The 21,726-nt window shown below is 44.3% G+C and overlaps 2 protein-coding genes across 2 annotated transcripts; both read left to right on the forward strand.

Moving 5' to 3' along the window:
• Nucleotides 1-3,648: 3,648 nt before the first annotated feature.
• On the forward strand, nucleotides 3,649-6,985 carry LOC139035222 (uncharacterized). Its single transcript, XM_070468036.1, has 2 exons — nucleotides 3,649-4,401; nucleotides 5,373-6,985. Exon 2 carries the CDS (start codon nucleotides 5,382-5,384, stop codon nucleotides 6,693-6,695), a length of 1,314 nt encoding a protein of 437 aa, XP_070324137.1. The 5' UTR covers nucleotides 3,649-4,401; nucleotides 5,373-5,381; the 3' UTR covers nucleotides 6,696-6,985.
• Nucleotides 6,986-7,075: 90 nt separating this feature from the next.
• LOC139035221 (uncharacterized) lies at nucleotides 7,076-12,141 on the forward strand. The gene is made up of 2 exons (XM_070468035.1): nucleotides 7,076-9,416; nucleotides 10,165-12,141. The coding sequence occupies exons 1-2, from the start codon at nucleotides 7,174-7,176 to the stop codon at nucleotides 10,277-10,279; spliced, it is 2,358 nt and encodes a 785-aa protein (XP_070324136.1). The 5' UTR covers nucleotides 7,076-7,173; the 3' UTR covers nucleotides 10,280-12,141.
• The last annotated feature ends 9,585 nt before the right edge of the window (nucleotides 12,142-21,726 follow it).

Genomic DNA, 21,726 nt, shown 5'->3' on the forward strand with positions numbered 1-21,726 from the left:
GATAAGAAAATTTGGATCAAAAGAAATTAGATCCTTCTCTCATATCACCACTAAGATCAAGTTATTCAAAATGCTATCAAGACAATGGTGAGATGAATATGGTTTTATACAGCTATTAGGGCAACAGACTAGACCAACCTTTTTGGAAAGCATTTTGTAAAATGAATTAAAGTTATTAAAATGTTCATAACATTATGAATCAGTAATTTCACTTCTAAAAGTGTAAGTGAAAGTGTTAGTTGCTCAGATTGTGTTCAACTCTTTGTGACCCCATGGACTGTAGCCTGCCAGGTTCCTCTGTCCATGGGATTCTCCAGGCAAGAATACTGGAGTGGGTTGCCATTTCCTCTCAAAGGGATCTTCCAATCTGATGGATTGAACCTAAGTCTCCTGCATTGCAGGCAGATTCTTTACTATTTGAGCTACAAGGGATAGTGACATATTTACTTTTAGATATACTTAGACACATACACTTAGATATATATATACACACACACATGTTTTTTCTCTACACACTCATGTTTAAGAATAAATTTTTTTGCAAAATATTTATTACAGTGTAAAAATAATGGAACTGGAAAAAGAATGGTTAATTGAAAGATTATTAAGTAAATTATATCACAAATTCTGTTACTTTTTTTTTTTTAATATTTATTTGATTGTGTCAAGTCTTAGTTGCTGCATGTGAGATCTAGTTCCCTGACCAGGGCTCGAACTCAGGGCCTCTGCATTGGGAATGCAGAGTCTTAGCCACTGGACCACCATGGACGTCCCCATGTTACTTTTTTTTAACTTGACCTAATTGACATTTTTTGATAGAACACTTTACCAAAGAACAGCAGAGTAAACATTTTCAAACATGCCACATCCATCAAAATAAATCATACATTGAGCCGTAAAATGAGTCAATACATTTTAAAAGATTCAAATATATAGTATATTCTCTGACAACAGTAGAACTAACATAGAAATTAACAAGAGAGAGCTATCTGGAAAATCCCCCAATATTTGCACATTCAACAGTGCACTTCTACTAAATAAGTATATTGAAGAATGAATCACCAAAGAACTTGAACTGAATAAAAATGAGACCATCAAAATATCAAAGATTTGTAAGATTTAGCCCAAACTGAACTTAGATAACAAATTATGCTACTTTAACATAAAGGATTAGAATGCATTTGTTAAAATATATTTGTTGGAAGTTTTTATTTTTATTTTTTGGTAGTTTCTTTATCTTTCATATGTTAGAGCAAAAAGTAGGGAGCTATTCATTTCAACTATATTAATACACAGAAAAAGGACTGGAAATATATATTCCAAAATGTTACTTTTCTTATTCTAGGATAATAATAGTATGGATACATTCCTCCCTTTTAGTGTATTTCCTTTCCAAATTTTCTACAATTGGTGTGTTTTAGAGTAGATTCTTGACATGCACAGGGGACATATCTTAAAACAATAGCTAATCTTTAAAATGCAAAGAACTTCTCTTTCTTAGACTTCTTTAGTTTCTCTTTATTGCTATCATTAGCACTATCAGTTAGCTTTCTTCTCTCAAAGAATGTTTCTGTTGTGTCCCCAGAGTTACTATATACTTGATAATGAGAAGAGAACACAAAAGCTACATTGAGCTCTGGATTCTGGGTGGTCTGCTAGCAGTAATAGCAGTAAGAAGTAAACTCTCCCCTATGTTTTCTAAAAATACCATCCTAAGAGACCCAATTAATAAGTGTAATAAAAATAATAGTGTTCTTTGATATGGACAACTGACGTTCTCTGATTCTCATAAGAAAAGTGAATAAATGCATCTTTAGAAAGTAATGTTATTTTTCTTGATCAAAGTTAAGGTCATGTTGGCCAAGCAAGCCCTCCAAATAAATTGCAGACCCTAATTCCAACACCTCTGTGTTGGAGAAGACTCTTGAGAGTCCCTTGGACTGCAAGGAGATCCAACCAGTCCATCCTAAAGGAATTCAGTCCTGGGTGTTCATGTAAGGACCGATGCTGAAGCTGAAACTCCAATACTTTGGCCACCTCATGGGAAGAGTTGACTCGTTGGAAAAGACCCTGATGCTGGGAGGGATTGGGGGCAGGAGGAGAAGGGGATGACAGAGGATGAGATGGCTGGATGGCATCATGACTCGATGGGCATGAGTTTGAGTAAACTCCAGGAGCTGGTGATGGACAGGGAGGCCTGGCATGCTGCGATTCATGAGGTCACAAAGAGTCGGACACAACTGAGCGAGTACACTGAACTGAACTGAACTGAAGCACCTCTGAGAGTAAAATTTGGGATTTTGCTAGGCTTACTCACTAAGCCATTTTGGTCTCACACTGTCTTCAAATCACTCATGATTAAAATTTACATCAAGCAAAATGACCAACTACCAGGTCACAGAACCTGGGTATTTTTCTTAAGTGAATAAACCCAGGAACAATGAAGTATCAAATGCCAAGACTATGTTAAAAATGGAGAGTAAGTGCAAGCTGTAGAAACAAAGGAAGAGATTAATTTGATGTGGAATGGAGGAAGTATGATTGTTATTAAGTATTCACAGGTGGCAAAGGCCATTGTCTTTATTTCTCTATGAAAGTAACTATATCCTCAGTCTCCCTCACCTTGTGCCCTACAAATTCCTTCATCTGATGATAAAACTTTCAATATTATCAACTCAAGGTGTATATTTTCTATTGTTATGTAAAAAATCACCATGAATTTAGCAGCTTAAATCACCACACGTTTGTCATCTCACAGTCTATGTGGGTCAGAAGTCTGGACATGGCTTAGCTGAGTCCTTCAGTTCAGTCGCTCAGTCATATCCAACTCTTTGCAACCCCATGAATCGCAGCATGCCAGGCCTCCCTGTTCATCACCAACTCCGGAGTTTACTCAAACCCATGTCCATCGAGTTGGTGATGCCATCCAGCTATCTCATCCTCTGTCGTCCCCTCCTCCTCCTGCCCCCAATCCCTCCCAGCATCAGGGTCTTTTCCAATGAGTCAACTCTTCCCATGAGGTGGCCAAAGTATTGGAGTTTCAGCTTCAGCATCAGTCCTTCCAATGAATACCCAGGACTGATCTCCTTTAGGATAGACTGGTTGGATCTCCTTGCAGTCCAAGGGACTCTCAAGAGTCTTCTCCAACACCACAGTTCAAAAGCATCAATTTTTCGGCACTCAGCTTTCTTCACAGTCCAACTCTCACATCCATACATGACCACTAGAAAAACCATAGCCTTGACTAGATGGACCTTTGTTGGCAATGTAATGTCTCTGCTTTTTAATATGCTATCTAGGTTGGTCATAACTTTCCTTTCAAGGAGTAAGAGTCTTTTAATTTCATGGCTGCAATCACCATCTGCAGTGATTTTGGAGCCCCCCCAAAATAAAGTTTCACACTGTTTCCACTGTCTCCCCATCTATTTCCCATGAGGTGATGGGACCAGATGCCACGATCTTAGTTTTCTGAATGTTGAGCTTTTAGCCAACTTTTTCACTTTCCTCTTTCACTTTCATCAAGAGGCTTTTTAGTTCATTTAGCAGGCTATAGTCCAGGTTAGCCACAGCTTGGTTCTCATCTGGAGACTCAATTGGTGATGCATCTACTTAGGTTGGTGGCTGTAGGAAGACCAAACGGAATGTAGGAAGAGCAAATAACGCCATGATAGGAGGCAAAAGCAGGAAGACCAGGCCGTCACCCTGGCAACTAAGGCGACTATCAGGTCACCAAGACACAACCAGTCAGAGACTATCAGGCCACCCAGATACAGCCAATCAGAACTTGTTTACGGAAAGATCCCGCGCGCGCGAATGTCTGACCAATGAAAAGACCCCCGCGAACATGTAACCAATCCGCTTCGCTAAATGACCCCTGCTTATGTTTGAAATTGGATGTTCTATAAATATGGGTAGAAAACCGGGCTCGGGGCTCTCAGCCTGTGCGCCACTGCGTTGGACACAGCGGGGGCCCTAGCTCGAGCTAGCAATAAACTCCCTTCTTGCGTTTTGCATTGTCTCTTGGTAGCTTTCTCTCTTCCCGCTCGGGGATTCGGACATCGGGCATAACATTTGGGGGCTCGTCCGGGATCCCTTGGCGAGGAGAGAAACCTCCCGAGACAGAAGGAAGAATCCGAACGGTACCGGTACCCAGTCAGGTCAGGGAAATCCAGTGTAAAACCGGGGCCTGCTAGGAGAGCAGGGAGGTAACTGGTACAGGGAAATCCAGTGTAAAACCGGGGCCTGCTAGGAGAGCAGGGAGGTAACTGGTGCAGGACTAAGGGAACGTTCCGGCCGGTGTGAGACCAAGGCCAGCGAAAACGCTGGAGGGCGACCGGCTCTGCGGAGAAAGGGGTCTTTCGTCCCCTGATCCCGCGGCAGTTGACCAGTGGACACTGTTTGGTAAGTTGAGTCTGTTACGGGGGAGTGCACCCCCCCAGAGACCTAGCACTTGGTTGTCGGCCGACAATTGTCTGTCCGTGTGTTTGTCTACGCCGTTCCGTGTTTGTGTGAGTGCCGGCATTGTCTCGCTTCTTGTCTTCTTTTGGTGTGTCATTTGCTATTTCGTTTTGTCTGATCTGATCTCAATTTCCTAATCTCTTTGGGAGCTTCAGTGAACGGGCGAACAATTGTGAGGGCAATTGATGAGTCCTGGCCAGGGCTACACTCTGGTGGACTCTGAAGGCCCAACAAAAGTGAGCCTAAGTAACTAGAGCCCGACCGGGTGAAGCTCCCCCTTAATACCTCAAACTGAGAACGTGGCCTAAAATTCTTGGTGTGGGCACGGGTCAGGCACTTAAGAGCCGCTAGGGCGCCTGCCACTTGAAGACTCCCGTGAAAGGATAAGGGGGTCACGGAACGGGCCAGAAACCCCTAGGGTGCCCGCCCCCAGCAAGAAAACTTCCGTGCAACGACACAGGCACATAAACAGTTCCAAAAGCATACCATAAGCCCAACCTCTTGGCCGCCACCACTCCTGATAGGATTTTTGGTGGTTGTTCTCATTGACTTCTCTCTCCCTCTTCTTCCATACCACTTGTTCCTTAACTATGGGTCAGGGAGAATCTACTCCACTCTCTCTCATGACTGATCATTTTCCGGATGTGAGAGCCAGGGCTCATAACTTGTCTCTGTCAGTCAAGAAAAGTAAATTAATAACTTTGTGTTCTGTAGAATGGCCTACCCTCCAGGTCGGATGGCCCCCGGAGGGTACGTTTCAGCCCTCCATAATACAGGCGGTGAAAGAAAAGATAATGGCGCCAGACCCCAGGGGCCATCCAGGCCAGGTCCCTTATATCGTGGTCTGGCAAGATCTGGTAGAAAACCCACCTAACTGGTTAAAACCTTTCGTCCACAGAACTTCTAATCCACAGGTCCTGGTGATGGAACTCACTTCGGAAGAAACTAAGAAGAAAGAGAGCTCAAAACCGGTCTTTCAGGATGCCTCTTGCCCAAACCTAATAGACTTGGAAACAGAAGCAAGACCCCCCCCTTACGTACCCCCCTTAGAACCCCCGGGTGGAGGGGAGGGATCAGGAAGGGCGGCAAGGGGCGACCACGAGGGAGGACCAGCACTGGGGACCCGGGGAAGGACTAGGGGAGATAGGAGTATGCAAGACCCTGGGGACCCAGAGTTACCGTCATCCACTGTTCAGGCACTCCCCGTCCGGGTGGGACCAGCGAACCCGAGCGGAGAACGGACCTATCAGTACTGGCCCTTCTCCACGAGTGACCTATACAATTGGAAAACACAGAACCCCCCTTTTTCGGAGAAGCCCCAAGGCCTTATTGACCTCTTAGACTCTATTCTGTTTACTCATAACCCCACCTGGGATGATTGCCAACAGTTGTTACAGGTACTCTTCACCACGGAGGAACGGGAGCGAATCCTGGCAGAGGCACGAAAACGAGTCCCCGGGGTCGACGGGAGACCTACTGCTCAGCCTCATCTCGTGGACGAGGGGTTTCCCTTGCTGCGACCTAACTGGGATTTTGAGCAGGCGGAAGGTAGGGAGCGTCTCCGAGTGTACCGCCAGACTCTGATGGCTGGCCTGAGGGCTGCAGCAAGGAAGCCAACCAATTTGGCAAAGGTAAATCTGGTGAGGCAAGAGCCCACTGAAAGTCCGGCAGCCTTCTTAGAGAGGCTAATGGAAGCTTTTAGACAATACACACCCATAAACCCCCAGGCTGACGAATCGCGCGCCGCCGTGATACTAGCATTTGTAAACCAGGCAGCTCCAGACATCAGAAGGAAATTGCAGAAAATAGAGGGGCTAGGAGAGCAGACAATACAGGACTTACTGAAAGCAGCTGAGAAAGTGTTCAATAACAGAGAGACTGCAGAGGAAAGGGAAGAACGGATTAGACGGGAGGAGAGAGAACTAGCAGAAAGGATCAGGAAAGAAGATAGGGAGTATAGAACGAGGGAGAACCAGAAGAACCAGAAGGAGCTAGCCAAGATTCTTTTTGCGGGGATGAGAACTGGATCAGGAACGAGGGAGCGTCGGGACCGACAAGCGGGAAAGAAAGAGAAGCTAGAAAGACAGACCTTAAAGAAAGATCAATGTGCTTACTGCAAGGAACTGGGGCACTGGAAAAACGAGTGCTCTAAGAGAGACTCAAGGAAAGGAATGGCCCAGAGGGAGAAAGTCTCCCCCGAAAATCGGGCCTTATACATGGGAGAAGACAGTGACTAGGGGAGTCGAGGCTCGGCACCCCTCCCCGAGTCCTGGGTAACCATAAATGTGGAGGGGAAACCCGTTGGCTTCATGGTAGATACTGGCGCCCAACACTCTGTTTTGAATAAAAGGCTGGGACCAATGTCTAAGAAAACCAGCATAGTACAAGGAGCCACGGGGACAAAAAGATATTGTTGGACCACAGAACGAAAAGTAAATCTGGGGACCCATCAGGTGTCCCATTCGTTTTTGGTGATACCAGAATGCCCAGCCCCTCTACTTGGAAGAGACTTGTTGACTAAAGTTAATGCTCAGATCCATTTTGACCCTGGGGGAATCTCAGTCACAGATGGACTGGGACAGCCGATACATGTCTTATCCCTAGCCCCTAAGGGATGAATACAGACTTTTTGTGCATAAGCCCTCAGAGGTCATAGCACCAGAAGTACAACCGTGGGTCCATAAATACCCATTGGCCTGGGCAGAAACGGCAGGAATGGGACTGGCCAAACAGAGACATCCGATCGTCATCGAGCTCAAGTCAGAGGCAGTTCCTGTGAGGGTGAAACAGTACCCTATGAGCCAGGAGGCTCGGCGGGGGATCACTCCCCACATTCGACGGCTCATGGATGCCGGAATTCTCAGGCGGTGCCAATCCCCTTGGAACACCCCCTTACTGCCGGTGAAGAAGCCAGGGGGGACAGATTACAGACCTGTCCAGGACCTGCGAGAAGTCAACAAGCGGGTGAGTGACATCCACCCCACTGTCCCTAACCCATATACCCTCCTGAGCAGTCTGCTGCCTGAGTACACTTGGTACACTGTGCTGGACTTGAAAGATGCCTTTTTCAGCCTACCCCTGGCGGCCCAGAGCCAGGAGATATTTGCCTTTGAGTGGACCGAGGGGGAGGGCCAACCGGTAGTACAGTTAACTTGGACTCGCCTCCCACAGGGGTTCAAGAACTCCCCTACCTTGTTTAATGAGGCTCTGAGTGAGGACCTCTATGAATATCGGACTCGCCACCCAGAGGTCATTCTGCTACAATATGTAGATGACCTTATGTTGGCTGGAACCACGGAGGAGGCATGCAGCCGTGCCACCGGGGACCTCTTACAAACCCTAGGCACCTTGGGGTATCGCGCCAGCGCAAAGAAGGCACAAATAGCCCGGCAAGAGGTCACCTATTTGGGGTATAAGATCAGGCAGGGGCAACGATGGCTAACCCGGGCCATGAAGGAAACAATACTACAGATACCAGAGCCCAAGACCCCCCGCCAGGTGAGGGAGTTTCTGGGGACTGTTGGATATTGTAGACTGTGGATCATGGGGTTTGCAGAGAAGGCTCGGCCTTTATATGAAGGGAGCAGAGAGACTCCAAACTGGACCTGGACTGAGCCCATGAAACAGGCTTTCCAAACACTCAGACGAGCCCTACTAGAAGCCCCAGCTCTTGCCCTGCCTAACCCAGACAAGCCATTCCAACTGTTTATAGATGAGAAGCAAGGAATAGGAAAGGGGGTCTTGACGCAGCAATGGGGACCATGGAAACGGCCAGTAGCATACCTGTCGAAGCGATTAGATCCAGTGGCCGCTGGGTGGCCCCCTTGCCTTCGCATCATTGCAGCCACTGCCCTCCTCGTCCGCGACGCCGACAAGTTGACGTATGGGCAGCAACTCTCGGTCTTCACCCCCCACGCCATCGAAGGGGTTTTGAAGCAGCCGCCGGGTAAGTGGATCTCCAACGCCCGCTTGACACATTACCAGGCCCTGCTGCTCGATGCCCCACGGGTGCGCTTTCAGACCCCCTGCTTCCTGAATCCAGCCACGCTCCTACCTAACCCAGAGAAAGGCCGCCCTCTCCATGAGTGTAATGAGATACTGGCTGAGGCCCTGGCGGCACGAAAAGACTTAACTGATGTGCCACTAAGCAACAGTGAGCTGGTATGGTTCACCGATGGGAGCAGTTATGTCAAAGACGGGCAAAGAAAATCGGGGGCCGCCATAGTTGATGAGTCTGGGCAGACGATATGGGCTGAAACACTCCCCCCAAATACTTCGGCACAGAAAGCCGAATTGCTTGCCCTAATACAAGCTCTAGAGCGAGCGAAAGGGAAAAGAGTCACCATTTTCACGGACAGTCGATACGCTTTCAGCACTGTCCACATCCAGGGCCCCATATATCAAGAAAGGGGATTTCGGACAGCTGAGGGAAAAGAAGTCAAGAATTTGCCTGAGATTCGCAGGCTCCTAGAAGCTGTCCAATTGCCCCGAGCAGTAGCTATAGTGCATGTTCCCGGGCACCAAAAAGGGGAAGACCCAAAGGCAAGAGGTAATCGGGCGGCTGATGCGGCCGCTCGGAGGGCAGCCAGCCAAGACTACGCCGCCCCCATATTGACTGTGGAACTTCCCCCTCCCGGTATGGGGGCCTTGCCACCAATTCCCGAGTACTCCCACCCTGATCTCGACTGGATCACTAAGGACACCACCCTCCAGAAGGATGAGAAAGATGGATGGTATCGGGACCAAGACAGCAACCTGATATTGCCTGCCACCCTGGGTCGTCATTTGTGTGAACACCTACACGCAACCACACATTTGGGAGAGAAAAAGACTTTGACACTTCTCCAGACGGCCCGCCTGAGGTTCCCCCGACAAAAGGCAACTGTACGAGAGATAATTCAAGCCTGTAAAGCGTGCCAGTTAATGAGAACAGAGAGGAAGCAGCACTCAGGAGTGAGGTACCGGGGGGAGGGGCCCGGGCAACACTGGGAGATAGACTTTACTGAGGTAAGGCCAGGGAAGTATGGGTATCGCTATCTGTTGGTTCTGGTAGATACCTTCTCGGGGTGGGTGGAAGCTTTCCCCACTAAGGGAGAGACAGCCATAGTGGTTGCTAAGAAGATCTTAGAGGAAATAGTGCCTAGGTACGGGCTGCCAGTGACTATGGGCTCTGATAACGGACCTGCCTTTGTGAGCCAGATTGTACAAGGGCTGGCCCGAGCTCTGGGGACGAAATGGAAGTTACATTGCGAATATAATCCCCAGAGCTCAGGACAAGTTGAGAGAATGAATCGGACCCTAAAAGAAACACTGACAAAATTGGCAATAGAGACTGGCGGGGACTGGGTGACCCTCCTTCCCTTCGCACTCTTCCGGGCGCGTAACACCCCATATAAGCTGAACCTTACCCCCTTTGAAATTTTGTATGGAAGACCCCCTCCTGTGTATCCTATTTTTGAAGGAAAGTGCCTGCCACCCCCTGCTCTGGGACAATTCCGGCAAACAATAATGGCATTAAGCAAGGTGCATAACCGTGTTTGGAAGTTGATCCGGGAGGTATACGAGGACCAAAATGAGAAGGCCCTCCCCACACATAATATTAGCCCGGGTGATTGGGTTTGGGTAAAACGACACCAATCTAGAGTATTAGAACCTAGATGGAAAGGTCCTTATGTTGTTCTCCTAACCACCCCTACCGCTGTTAAGGTTGACGGGATTGGACCCTGGGTTCACTGCAACCACGTGCGGCAAGCCACGCCAGAGGAACGAAATAAGGCACAGACAGAATGGAAGGCGAATGTTCATCCGTCGGATCCTTTGAAATTGAAGCTCACCCGCCGGGAAGCCTCCTAGTCCTCTTGCTGATGGCAGCCATCGTCAATCCAGGGATGACTTCTCATGGCCACATGGACGATCCCCATCATCCTGTCAATATGACTTGGGTGGTCTACAATCCAGAAACCGGAAAACTGATCAACTCAAGCTCGAATGTGGCCCCTCGGGGAACGTGGTGGCCCGTTTTGACTTTCGACTTATGCGTCCTGGCAGCTGACAGCAATGGCTTTGGTCCCCACCAGCTAAGTGACTTCTTTGCCCATGGCACTTTTGGCTTGTTCACTCATGGATGGAATAAGGTACCTGTGTATGTTTGCCCGGGGGATGGTAGAGATCGGAGCCAAATTAATAAATGTGGGGGAGTTGATTCTTTTTATTGCGCCGCCTGGGGATGTGAAACCACCGGGACCGTAGACTGGCTCCGAGGGGATTCTAATAGGGACCTTATTAGCGTAAAGTCAGATCCCAACCACCGTAACTGGCAGACAATGCCCAAACCAGGACAATGTTTCCCATTACAGATTGAGTTCACAGATGAAGGAAAAAGATTTACCAGATGGGATTTTGGCCGTGGCTGGGGCCTCCGTCTTTACAAGAACGGATATGACACTGGAGTCCGGTTTGAGCTTAAATTAAAACTAGGACCACTCTATTTGGCCCCCAAAGTAGCTCTGGGACCAAACCAGGTGATAGCTCCAAAACCTCCGTCCTCGCGCAGGCCCAGCCCAGAGGCCAGAAGGACCTCAGAGCCTGGCCCCTCTAAACCTGGTTCGCAGGGAACACCCACAACTGTTAGTCCGCCCCCCCCCAGATCCTCTATGGGCTTTAGTAAATGCAGCCTTTGCAACTTTAAATAATACTGACCCTAATGCAACCCAATCCTGCTGGCTGTGTTATGATCCTCGCCCCCCTTACTATGAGGCCATAGGCCTCAACGTCTCCTATGACTTATCTTCAGGCCAGAACCCACCCCAATGTCGATGGGAGGAACGTAAGGTTGGTCTCACGATGAAGGAGGTATGGGGACAAGGACTTTGCCTAGGCACAGTACCACGGGACAAGACTTCCCTTTGTGCTCAGACTGAAGGTAATCTAAGCCTTCAAGGAAAGGACTGGATTGTGCCAGGGGTCGGGGGATGGTGGATTTGTTCACATACGGGGTTGACCCCATGTTTGAATGTGAAGGTTTTTAACCAGAGTCAAGAATTTTGTGTCCTGGTTGCTATAATGCCAAAGATTTTATACCATTCTGAAGAGGTTATGTACTCACATTGGGACCGAGGAGTACGTAGAAAAAAGAGAGAGCCACTTAGTGTAATCACCATGGCTGCTTTATTCAGCCTCGGGTTGACAGGAGCAGGAACAGGAATAGCTTCACTGTCTCTACAAACCAAGGAGCTGTCCTCTCTCCGAACAGCCATAGATGAGGACCTGACTCGTATAGAAGAATCAATCAGCCACCTAGAAAAGTCTCTAACCTCCTTGTCTGAAGTAGTATTGCAAAATAGGAGGGGATTAGACTTAGTCTTTCTCCAGCAAGGTGGGGTCTGCGCAGCTCTTGGAGAAGAATGCTGTTTCTATGCAGACCATACAGGTGTGGTGAGGGATTCAATGGCGAAAGTGAGAGAGGGACTAGTGCAACGCAAAAGGGAACGGGAAGCCCAACGGGGATGGTGGGAATGGTTTGGATCCTGGTCACCCTGGCTAACCACTCTGGTCTCAACCCTCCTGGGCCCACTTTTACTGTTAATACTAATACTTACAATTGGGCCTTGCATTTTAAATAGACTAATCACCTTTATCAGGACACAGCTAAATACTATCCAGATTATGGTGCTAAGACAACAATACCGGCCGATAGGTCGAAATAAGGAAGAGGAAGATTCCTCCCCATAATCAAAAGACAGGGGGGAATGTAGGAAGACCAAACGGAATGTAGGAAGAGCAAATAACGTCATGATAGGAGGCAAAAGCAGGAAGACCAGGCCGTCACCCTGGCAACTAAGGCGACTATCAGGTCACCAAGACACAACCAGTCAGAGACTATCAGGCCACCCAGATACAGCCAATCAGAACTTGTTTACGGAAAGATCCCGCGCGCGCGAATGTCTGACCAATGAAAAGACCCCCGCGAACATGTAACCAATCCGCTTCGCTAAATGACCCCTGCTTATGTTTGAAATTGGATGTTCTATAAATATGGGTAGAAAACCGGGCTCGGGGCTCTTAGCCTGTGCGCCACTGCGTTGGACACAGCGGGGGCCCTAGCTCGAGCTAGCAATAAACTCCCTTCTTGCGTTTTGCATTGTCTCTTGGTAGCTTTCTCTCTTCCCGCTCGGGGATTCGGACATCGGGCATAACAGTGGCACAGTTAATTTTCTTGCAGTTGTAAGGCTGAGAATTTAAGTTGTAAACCATGATTTTAACTCTTTGTTCTTATTCAGACAATAAATTTAGTCTAGAGCTTTAATAATGGAAATTCTGAGGATAAATAATTACTAAGAGGACAAAAACATGAGTCAATATATAAACATATCATCTCAATTTATAGTGGTTGACAATGACTTACTGAAGAGTTACTAATTTCATAGGTGTTAAAGAGATGGGTATGATTTCAATACCTTATTTGAAACCCATCACAGTCACATTTTCTCTGCTTGCTTTAATTTGTTTTTCTTCATAGGACTTATTACTGCTTGATAAACTTGTATTACTTTTTATAGTTTCTCTCTCCTAGTAAGGTATAATGTATTATAGGCTCCATCCTCCAGTGTTTATAATAATGCCTGCCATATAAGTTCTCAATAAATGGATATTTAATAAATGAATAGATGTACAATGAAAAATCAAATATATTCAAAGGGCAAGAAATATTATAAATAAAGACAGATAAAACCACAGGAAGACTGGTTTACTAAGAACTGAAATAAATGTGATTTCTCTCTGTGTTAAACAAAACATGAACCATGTATACTTCCTAGCTCCTATGTTAGACAATATTAGGATCAAGAAAATAACTTGGCTACCTGTTCTGGAAAGTATTTGCTTCTGCAATATAAAACTGTGAACTAACTAGTCACTTTAAGGCCCTCCTTTCACTGTGGATTGGAATTTAAAGATTTTACATTAAAAAGCCTCCCCAATCCCAAGTATCTTCCTATTTTAAAAGACTTTTTAAAATCACCTTATCCAGCTCTGAAAGCTTATCATGTTCTTCTATAACTTCCCCTCTGACATGTTACCAGGATTCTAGCAAGTGTTCACTCTTCATGTAGTAAGTCTAATAAACTTAGTTTTGCTTCATCCAAGTTGTCCACTGATGGTCTTTTTTAAGAGGTAGCATTCGGCTCTTGAATTAATAACTTTCAAGAGGTAGCAGGTAAAGAGGAAGCAGAATGTAACTGGAGCACACCTCAGGGTGGGAGGTAGTGTCTGATTCTAGTGGTAAGAAGCAGATAACAGGAAAAAAATTTGTTGGGATCTGTATTAATAAAAGTCAAAAAAACAGAAACCTCGGTAGCTATTTCAAATAGAAGAAATTTAACGTGGGGGATTGGTTACGTGGGTAATGAATGGCAGAGGAAGACACAGAGAATGCAAAGGGAATGGCTAGTAACCTACAGTTTAAGTAAATACATGAAGTGACTATGATCACTATGATCACTGGTGACAAGCAGATGAATATGATGTTACCAGAACCCAGATGTGTAGAGTAGAAGGGCTCTGTGGCTATGCTGGAACCACAGAGAAGAGGCCTCCTGGCCGATGCTGCTACTATGGAGAATGGAGGGATTGCCTGAGGGATACAGCCACTTCCAGAGAAGGTTCTAGAAGCAGAGGAGGAGGGAAAATAACTTTCCATTTTCTTGCTTTCTATGTCCGGTCAGTGACGCCTACTAGAAGGAAAACAACAGGAAGCCAGCTGTCAAAGAATCCTGGGAAAAGTAGTATGCAGACCCTCAGGTTCAGAATTATAGAGTTCAATAGAGAAAAACAGATGTGGGCTGAAAGATGACAGGTGAACTAGGCACAGGACCAAACTGAGAAATGTAGATAAGGCGTTTTAGAGAGTTTATAAGAGTTTAGAGAGGTTATAAGGATCTGTAATAAGTGTAATTATATGAACAAAGTATTGGGAAATAAGTAGGCTAGCTTTCCTAGTTCTACATGAAACTTCTTCACCCCATTCCACCCAAGCTGTGAACTTTCCTCTTTCTCTACACACCTGTAATGGAGAGAAGGTAGCTTTCTCCTACCTACCCCTATAACTCTCTCTGTGGTTAGAGGAGAAACCACAAGACTAGGAATGAGAAATTTTATCACACCACTATTCATTGTCAGTGAATGTTAGAGAGATTTGTTAGAAAGATTTGTAACAGAATTTAGGACAGGGGTGGGGGTGGGGGAAATACATCATTTTTAGCATACTAATGGCCAGAATTATTCTTTCACAAGATATAGGATCAGATATAAGATATAATATTGGGATGCACCTCTTAATCCTGCCTTGAGTGTTATTAAGAAAATTCTGGGATTAAGTGACTATCTTTCCCTTTGTTCCTGGAAGGGCAGGAAATTATTATAATGAATCACCTTGTTGACCTTTCTGCTCTCCACCTGTGGTTTTTTTTTTTTTTCCAGAGAAATTATTTACTGTTTCTAAAAATATGTATATACATTCCAGGAGTATAGCATTATAACTTGACATCTATATACACTATACAGTGATCATTACCACTAGTCTTGTTACCACCCATTACCGTACAGTTGAGCCCTTTCATCCATTTTACCCACCTTTTGTTAGATATATGATTTACAAATACCTTCTCCTACTCAGTAGGCTGCCTTTTATTTTGATAATGGTTTCCTCCACTGTGAAAAAGCATTTTGGTTTGATGATGTTCCATTTATTTTTGCTTTCGTTTCCCTGTGTTTTGATTCAAATCCAAAAAGTATTACTAAGACTGATGCAAATGAGGATACTGCCTATGTTTTCTTTTAGGAATTCAATGGTTTCAGGTCTTGCATTCAACTCTAATCCATTTTGAGTTAATGTTTTTTATGGTATAAGATAGTGATCTAACTTCATTCCTTTGTATGAGCCTGTCCAGTTTTCCCAACACTGTCTGTTGAAGACACTATCCTTTCTCATAAACAAGATCGACAAACCTCTGGCCAGGCTCACCAATAAGAAAAGAGAAAACTCAAATAAATAAATAAGAAATGAAAATGGAGATATACCAACTGATACTGCAAAAATACAAAAAAGCATAAAGAAATACTATGATCCACTATATACCAGCAAATTCAACAACCTGGAAGAAATGGACAAGTTTCTAGAAACATAGAGCCCACCAAAACTGAATCAAGAAGAAATAGATAATTTGAATAGACCAATTACTAGAAGTGAAATAGAATGTATAATTTAGAAATTCTCTATAAACAACAGTTCAGGACCAGATGGCCTCAAAGGTGAAGTCTATCAAACATACAAAAAGAACTTCTACCAATCCTCCTCAAACTCTTCCAAAAATTTGAAGAGGAGGGAATACTCCCCAAAACATTCAATGAAGCCACCATCACCCTAATTCAAAACCAGACAAAGAGGCCACCCAAAAAACATTATAGGCCAGTGTCATTGATGAATAGAGATGTAAAAATTCTCAACAAAATATTAGCAAACTGAATCCAACAATACATAATAAAGATCATACACCATGAGCAAGTGGGATTCATCCCAAGTTCACAACTATAGTGGAATCTAAAATATGAACCTATGAAACAGAATCATGAACATAGAAAACAGACCGGTGGTTGCCAAGGGGGAAGGCCTTAGGGGAGGCAAGTAGTGGGAAGCTAGGTTTAGCAGATGTAAGCTTTCATATATAGAATGAATAAACAATAAAGTCTTACTGTATAACACAGAGAGCTATATTCTATATCCTATGATAAACAATAATGGAAAAGAATGTATTAAAAAAGAATGTACATATATACAGTCTTAACCACTCCGTTTAGTTCAGTTCAGTTGCTCAGTCTTATAACCTATTTTGCAGCTCTACTCAGTTTGGTATAGATTCTGAACATTCTTGGTGCTCTTAAATTCCCCAATACACTGATGAAATTAGTTCTCAGAATGAAAACAACTAGAATATGGATAAAATGTGACTGATCTTCTATTTGGGCTCACTGAACATTGCTGTTGCTATTGTTTAGTCGGCTCAGTTGTGTCTGACACTTTATGACCCCATGGAGTCTATAGCCCACCAGGTTCCTCTGTCCATGGGATTTCCCAAGCAAGAACACTGGAGTAGGTTATAATTTTCTTCTCCAGGGGATCTTCCAGGCCCAGGATCAAACCTGCGTCTCCTCCCTCAGTAGGCAGATTCTTTACCAATGAGCCACCTGGGAAGCCCTCATTGAACATTAAGGTATAGTGAGCAGAGCCAACCCTTGAGACAAAACACAATATATGGCAGCATTGTGGGTGGAAGCCCAGCTCTGCACTCACTAGTTGTATGCTCTCAGGCAAGTCAGGATCAATTCACTTCTCTGCAAAACAGATGTAATAATGTTTGTCTCCTGAGGTCATTTTGAGGAATAAATGAGTGAACATGGGCAATGGACAGTCCAAAAATACTACCCCCTTGCATTGTCCTGACCTATTAAATATTGTAATTTCATTACTAAAAAATGTATTTGGTGGTTTACGTGTGTTTTTCTCTTGGACAAAGTGCCTGATGGGTTCCGAAAGCAGTTGTCATCAAGTCTCAACCTGTTTGACATGACTGTTTAAGGATGCCTTATTTGGCTCCTGCTAACCTCCTCCAGTACATTTCCAGTGGGTGGCAAAGATGGCAAATAATACATTTTAATCCCTCTTATTTGAGGGGCAACGCCTTGTCATGGCACATTGGACTTGACATGTGGGTACATGGAAGGAGATTAGAGTGACTTGAACTCTCTCTAAAACTGTAACATCATTTAACTCTCTAAGGAATATAATCTTGTTTGATTGGGGTTGAATTCTGTTTTGTTCACCTGCATTGGGAGAACAGAATGATACACATTCCTCAGTTTTCTCAGACTCAGGATGCCTAAAGATTAAACATGAGACTTTTCTCAATGATATCCACTTGCCTGCAGTTTTTAAAAGAACTTTTCTGCAGGCCCAGATCTGCAATTTCTTACTTTTTTTTTTCTCTCTCGCAAGCAATGATCAGACTTAAAATGAACAATAACCGAACTGTTCATTTGTCTTAAATCTACCTTCCTCTGATAATCTCATTAAATTGTAATTTTAGACTCAGAGAGGAGTCAGCCTGAGACCCAGAGATTAACTGCTTTTACCTCTTATCTTTCCACTACCCTGGTCTCCCCACTTCTGTCTAGTGCTCTTTGTACTTCACCCACTACAAATAGAAAGTATTTAGAGGAAGCTCTACTGATGAAGAGACTGATGCACCAGAGTTCTGCTTCTGAAAATCAAAGTAAGAGGTGACTTCTCATTACCACCATTAGCAACCACACCACCTTCAACTCCATCATTTCTCTTTTTGTTTTTAATAGAAAGTTTTTAAAAAGTTTCCTTTTAGCTGTGCCATGTGGCATGTGACTGCAGCCATTAAATTAAAAGATGCTTGCTCCTTGGAAGAAAAGCTATGACAAACCTATACAGCGTATTAAAAAGCAGAGACTCCACTTTCCTGATAAAGGTCTGTACAGTCAAAGCTATGCTTTTTCTAGTACAGATGTGAAAATTGGACCATAAAGAATGCTGAACACCAAAGAATTGATGCTTTCAAATTTTCATACAGAAGCCAGAGGAACATTAAAATGTCAGTTAAATCATGGCACTGCTGAGTTTAAAACCCTGTAATGATTCTCTATTTCATTCAGTGTAAAAAGCCCAAATTTCTGCAATGACTGATGGACCCTACGTGTTCTCCTTGCCTTCCTTCACATACATTTTGTTCCAGATATGATGGTATCTTTGCTGTTCTTTGAACAATATGTTCCCCGTGCACCGAAACTCTTTCCTGTATTTGTTGGTTCACTCCTGTCTCTCCTATAAGCTTTACACAGCTATTATCTCCTGAGACCTGCAGTGACCACCAATTTAAAAAGTTGCAAACCTGTCCCCGGCACTGCCCCACTTTCTTTCTCTCCATGGCACTTGTCACCACTGCTTCTGTTTCTAGTGAATTCGCTCTTCCTAGATGTAGATAGCTGCCTCTCCCTCTGTCCTCCCATGGCCTTTCCTGGGAGTTTGTACATGGCGTGGGTGGGAGGTCAGAGAATGTAAGATGACTAATCCTATTGCACTAACCTTTTTAACCTTTTTACTTCTTAGAGGCCCCATCTCCAAATTCAACCACACTGGTAGTTGGGGCTTCAATATATGAATTTGGAGGGTAGGGGGCAGTACAACAGAATCAGGGCATGGATTTTTGTCTCTCCTGTTCACTGCCCACAAAAGTTCTTGGCATATAGTAGGTACTCAAAAATAATTGTTCAACGAAGGAATAAAATACCTAGCCCATAAGTGGTAGACAGCCTCTAAAATGGATCCTGGTATCCACACCCTGGTGTAATCCCCTCCCCTTGGGTTATACCCAGCAACTCCCTTCTAGTGCATAACAATAGTGCAGAAAAAGTTACAGAATGTCACTTCCTAGATTATGAAAGGACTCTGGCATCTAGCTCTGTCCTCTCTTGCTCTCTCATTTGCTGATTCTGATAGAAACTAGTTGCCATGTGTGTGCCATGGAGGGGCCCACATCTCAAGGAACTGAGAGAAGCCTGCAAAAAACTTTATCTTGCTGACAATCACAAAATTGGAAGAGCATGGAAGAAGATCTTTCCTCAGTCAAATTGATTCTAACCCATAGAAACTATGAAATAATGTTTTGCTATTTTAAGCTACAAGTTATGGGGTAAATTTTTTATGCAGCAAAGCATAACCTATATACCTAACAATACAGGAATGATGACCATGTCTAAAGAAACCTGAACACTTTATCTGGGAATGATCATTTGAAAGTGGGGCTATCCTTACAGTTTGGTATCATTCAATTGCCTCAGGCCTGTTGTTTTTCAGTTGTAAAGTCACATTCGACTCTTTATGACCCCTTGGACGGCAGCACACCAGGCTTCCCTGTCCCTCACCATCTCCCAGAAAATTCATATCCATTGAATCACCGATGCCATCCATCTCATCCTCTGCCACCCTCTTCTCCTCCTGCCTTCAATCTTTCCCAGCATCGGGGTCTTTGCCAATGAATTGGCTGTTTGCATCAGGTGGCCAAAGAATTGGAGCTTCAACTTCAGCATCAGTCCTTCTAATGAATATTCAGGGTTGATTTCCTTTAAGATTGACTAGTTTGATGCCCTTGCTGTTCAAGGGACTCTCAAGAATCTTCTCCAAGCACCACAACTCAAAAGCATCAATTCTTTGGCACTCGGCTTTCTTATTGTCCAGCTCCACATCCATACATGACTAATGGAAAGACCATAGCCTTAACTATACGGACCAAGTCAGCAAAGTGAGGTCTTTGCTTTTTAACACACTGTCTAGGTTTGTCATAGAGTTCTTGCCAAGAAGCAATCGTCTTCCAATTTCATGGCTGAGGTCACTATCCGCAGTGATTTTAGAGCCTAAGAAAAGGAAATCTGTCACTGCTTATACATTTCCCCCTTCTATTTGTCATGAAGTGATGGGACTGAAAGCCATGGTCTTAGGTTTTTTTAATATTGAGTTTTAAGCCAACTTTTTCACTCTCTCCCTTCATGCTCATCAAGAGACCGTTTAGTTCCTCTTTGCTTTCTGCCATTAGAGTGGTATCATCCCCATATCTGAGGTTGTTCATATTTCTCCCAGCAGTCTTGATTCCAGCTTATAACTCATCCAGCCAGACACTTTTCATGACATGCTCTGTATTTAAGTTAAATAAACAGAGTGACAATAAACAACCTTGTCACACTCCTTTCTCAATCCCGAACCAGTCTGTTGTTCCATACAGGTTATAACTGTTGCTTCTTAACCCATATACAGATTTCTCAGGAGACAGGTAAGATGGTCTGCTATTCCCATCTCTTCAAGTGTTTTCCACCGTTTGTTATGGTCCACATAGTCAAAGGCTTTAGCGTAGTCGATGAAACAGAGGGAGATGTTTTTCTGGAATTCCCTTGCTTTCTCTATGGTCCAGCGAATGTTGGCAATTTGATCTCTGGTTCCTCTGCCTTTTCTGAACCCAACTTGAACATTTGGAAATTCTTGGTTCATGTATTGCTGAAGCCTGGCTTGGAGGATTTTGAGTATAACCTTATTTGCATAGGAGATGAGTGCAGTTGTCCAGTAGTTTGAAAATTCCTGAGTACTGCTCTTCTTCAGAATTGGGATGAAGATTGACCTTTTCCAGTTTTGTGACCACTGCTGGGTTTTCCAAATTTGTTGACATATTGAGTGCAGCACATAAATAGCATAATCTTTTAGGCTTTTGAATATCTCTGGCAATACAGGTGTTTTTTTTTTTTTCTTGAGCATCAAGGCCCCTACCCAAGATTCCACAGCTGGTGAGAGTCAGAGCTGAGATTAGAAGGCAGGTTGCCCTGACATATCATCCAGCTTGGAGGATCTTGGGCCCCCACCAGGGATTGAATCTGGGACCCTGCCGTGAAAACACTGAGTCCTAACCACTGAACCACTGGGGAATTCTCTCCAGGAACTTCTTGTCTATATTCAAGGCTCTAAAGTAGGAGTTAGCAAACTGTGGCCCACAGGCCACCTGTCTGTGTTTGTAAATAAAATTTTATGGAACATAGACACACTCATTTACTTGATAGACTGTCTACTCCTATATTTGCAGAACTGAGTAGTGGCGATAGGGATCATCTGGCCAGCAAGCCTCAAGTTTTTACTATCTAGCCCTTTAAGAAAAAGTTTGTGTACTCAGAGACAAAGACTAATAAAGAGTTCTTCATATGTCTGTCTTCAGTGCTTTCTAAGAAGTATACCCTTTGCTCTCCTTTCCCCAATCTTTAAAAGCCCAGTAAGAGGATCAAATATCTCCCACCTACACATGGAGGCAGGACTACTGAGTGGTTTAGAACAGCAATCCTTACATTTTTTTGGTGATAATCCACAGTAAGAAGTCAATTTTATATCACTACCAAGGATACCAGGTACATATTCGTGTACACAAACATATACATATAATTTTAAAAATGTATCATAAACCAATACTTATCCTTTATATAAGATATCTTCTGTTATTTTCTATCTTGTTTCATGTTACTGCACGTTGCTGGATTCTCCCACTAAACTGATCTCCCTAATGAGACTGCTGAATGGATGTGACTTCCTGGATGACCATCATTGGTCAGGGTTTGGTGTGATGTCAGGACAACCTGCCTTCTAATCTCGGCTCTGAC

This window comes from Odocoileus virginianus, chromosome 5 (genome assembly GCF_023699985.2).
Source record: "Odocoileus virginianus isolate 20LAN1187 ecotype Illinois chromosome 5, Ovbor_1.2, whole genome shotgun sequence".
NCBI lineage: Eukaryota > Metazoa > Chordata > Mammalia > Artiodactyla > Cervidae > Odocoileus > Odocoileus virginianus.

Excerpts from the sequence above, each read along its gene's own strand:
- LOC139035222 (XM_070468036.1), top strand. The coding sequence starts at position 5,382 with ATGGAACTCACTTCGGAAGAAACTAAGAAGAAAGAGAGCTCAAAACCG.
- LOC139035221 (XM_070468035.1), top strand. The coding sequence starts at position 7,174 with ATGGGACTGGCCAAACAGAGACATCCGATCGTCATCGAGCTCAAGTCA. Across the intron at positions 9,417-10,164 it reads AAGCAGCACTCAGGAGTGAG|GTTGACGGGATTGGACCCTG; the intron begins GTACCGGGGGGA and ends ACCGCTGTTAAG.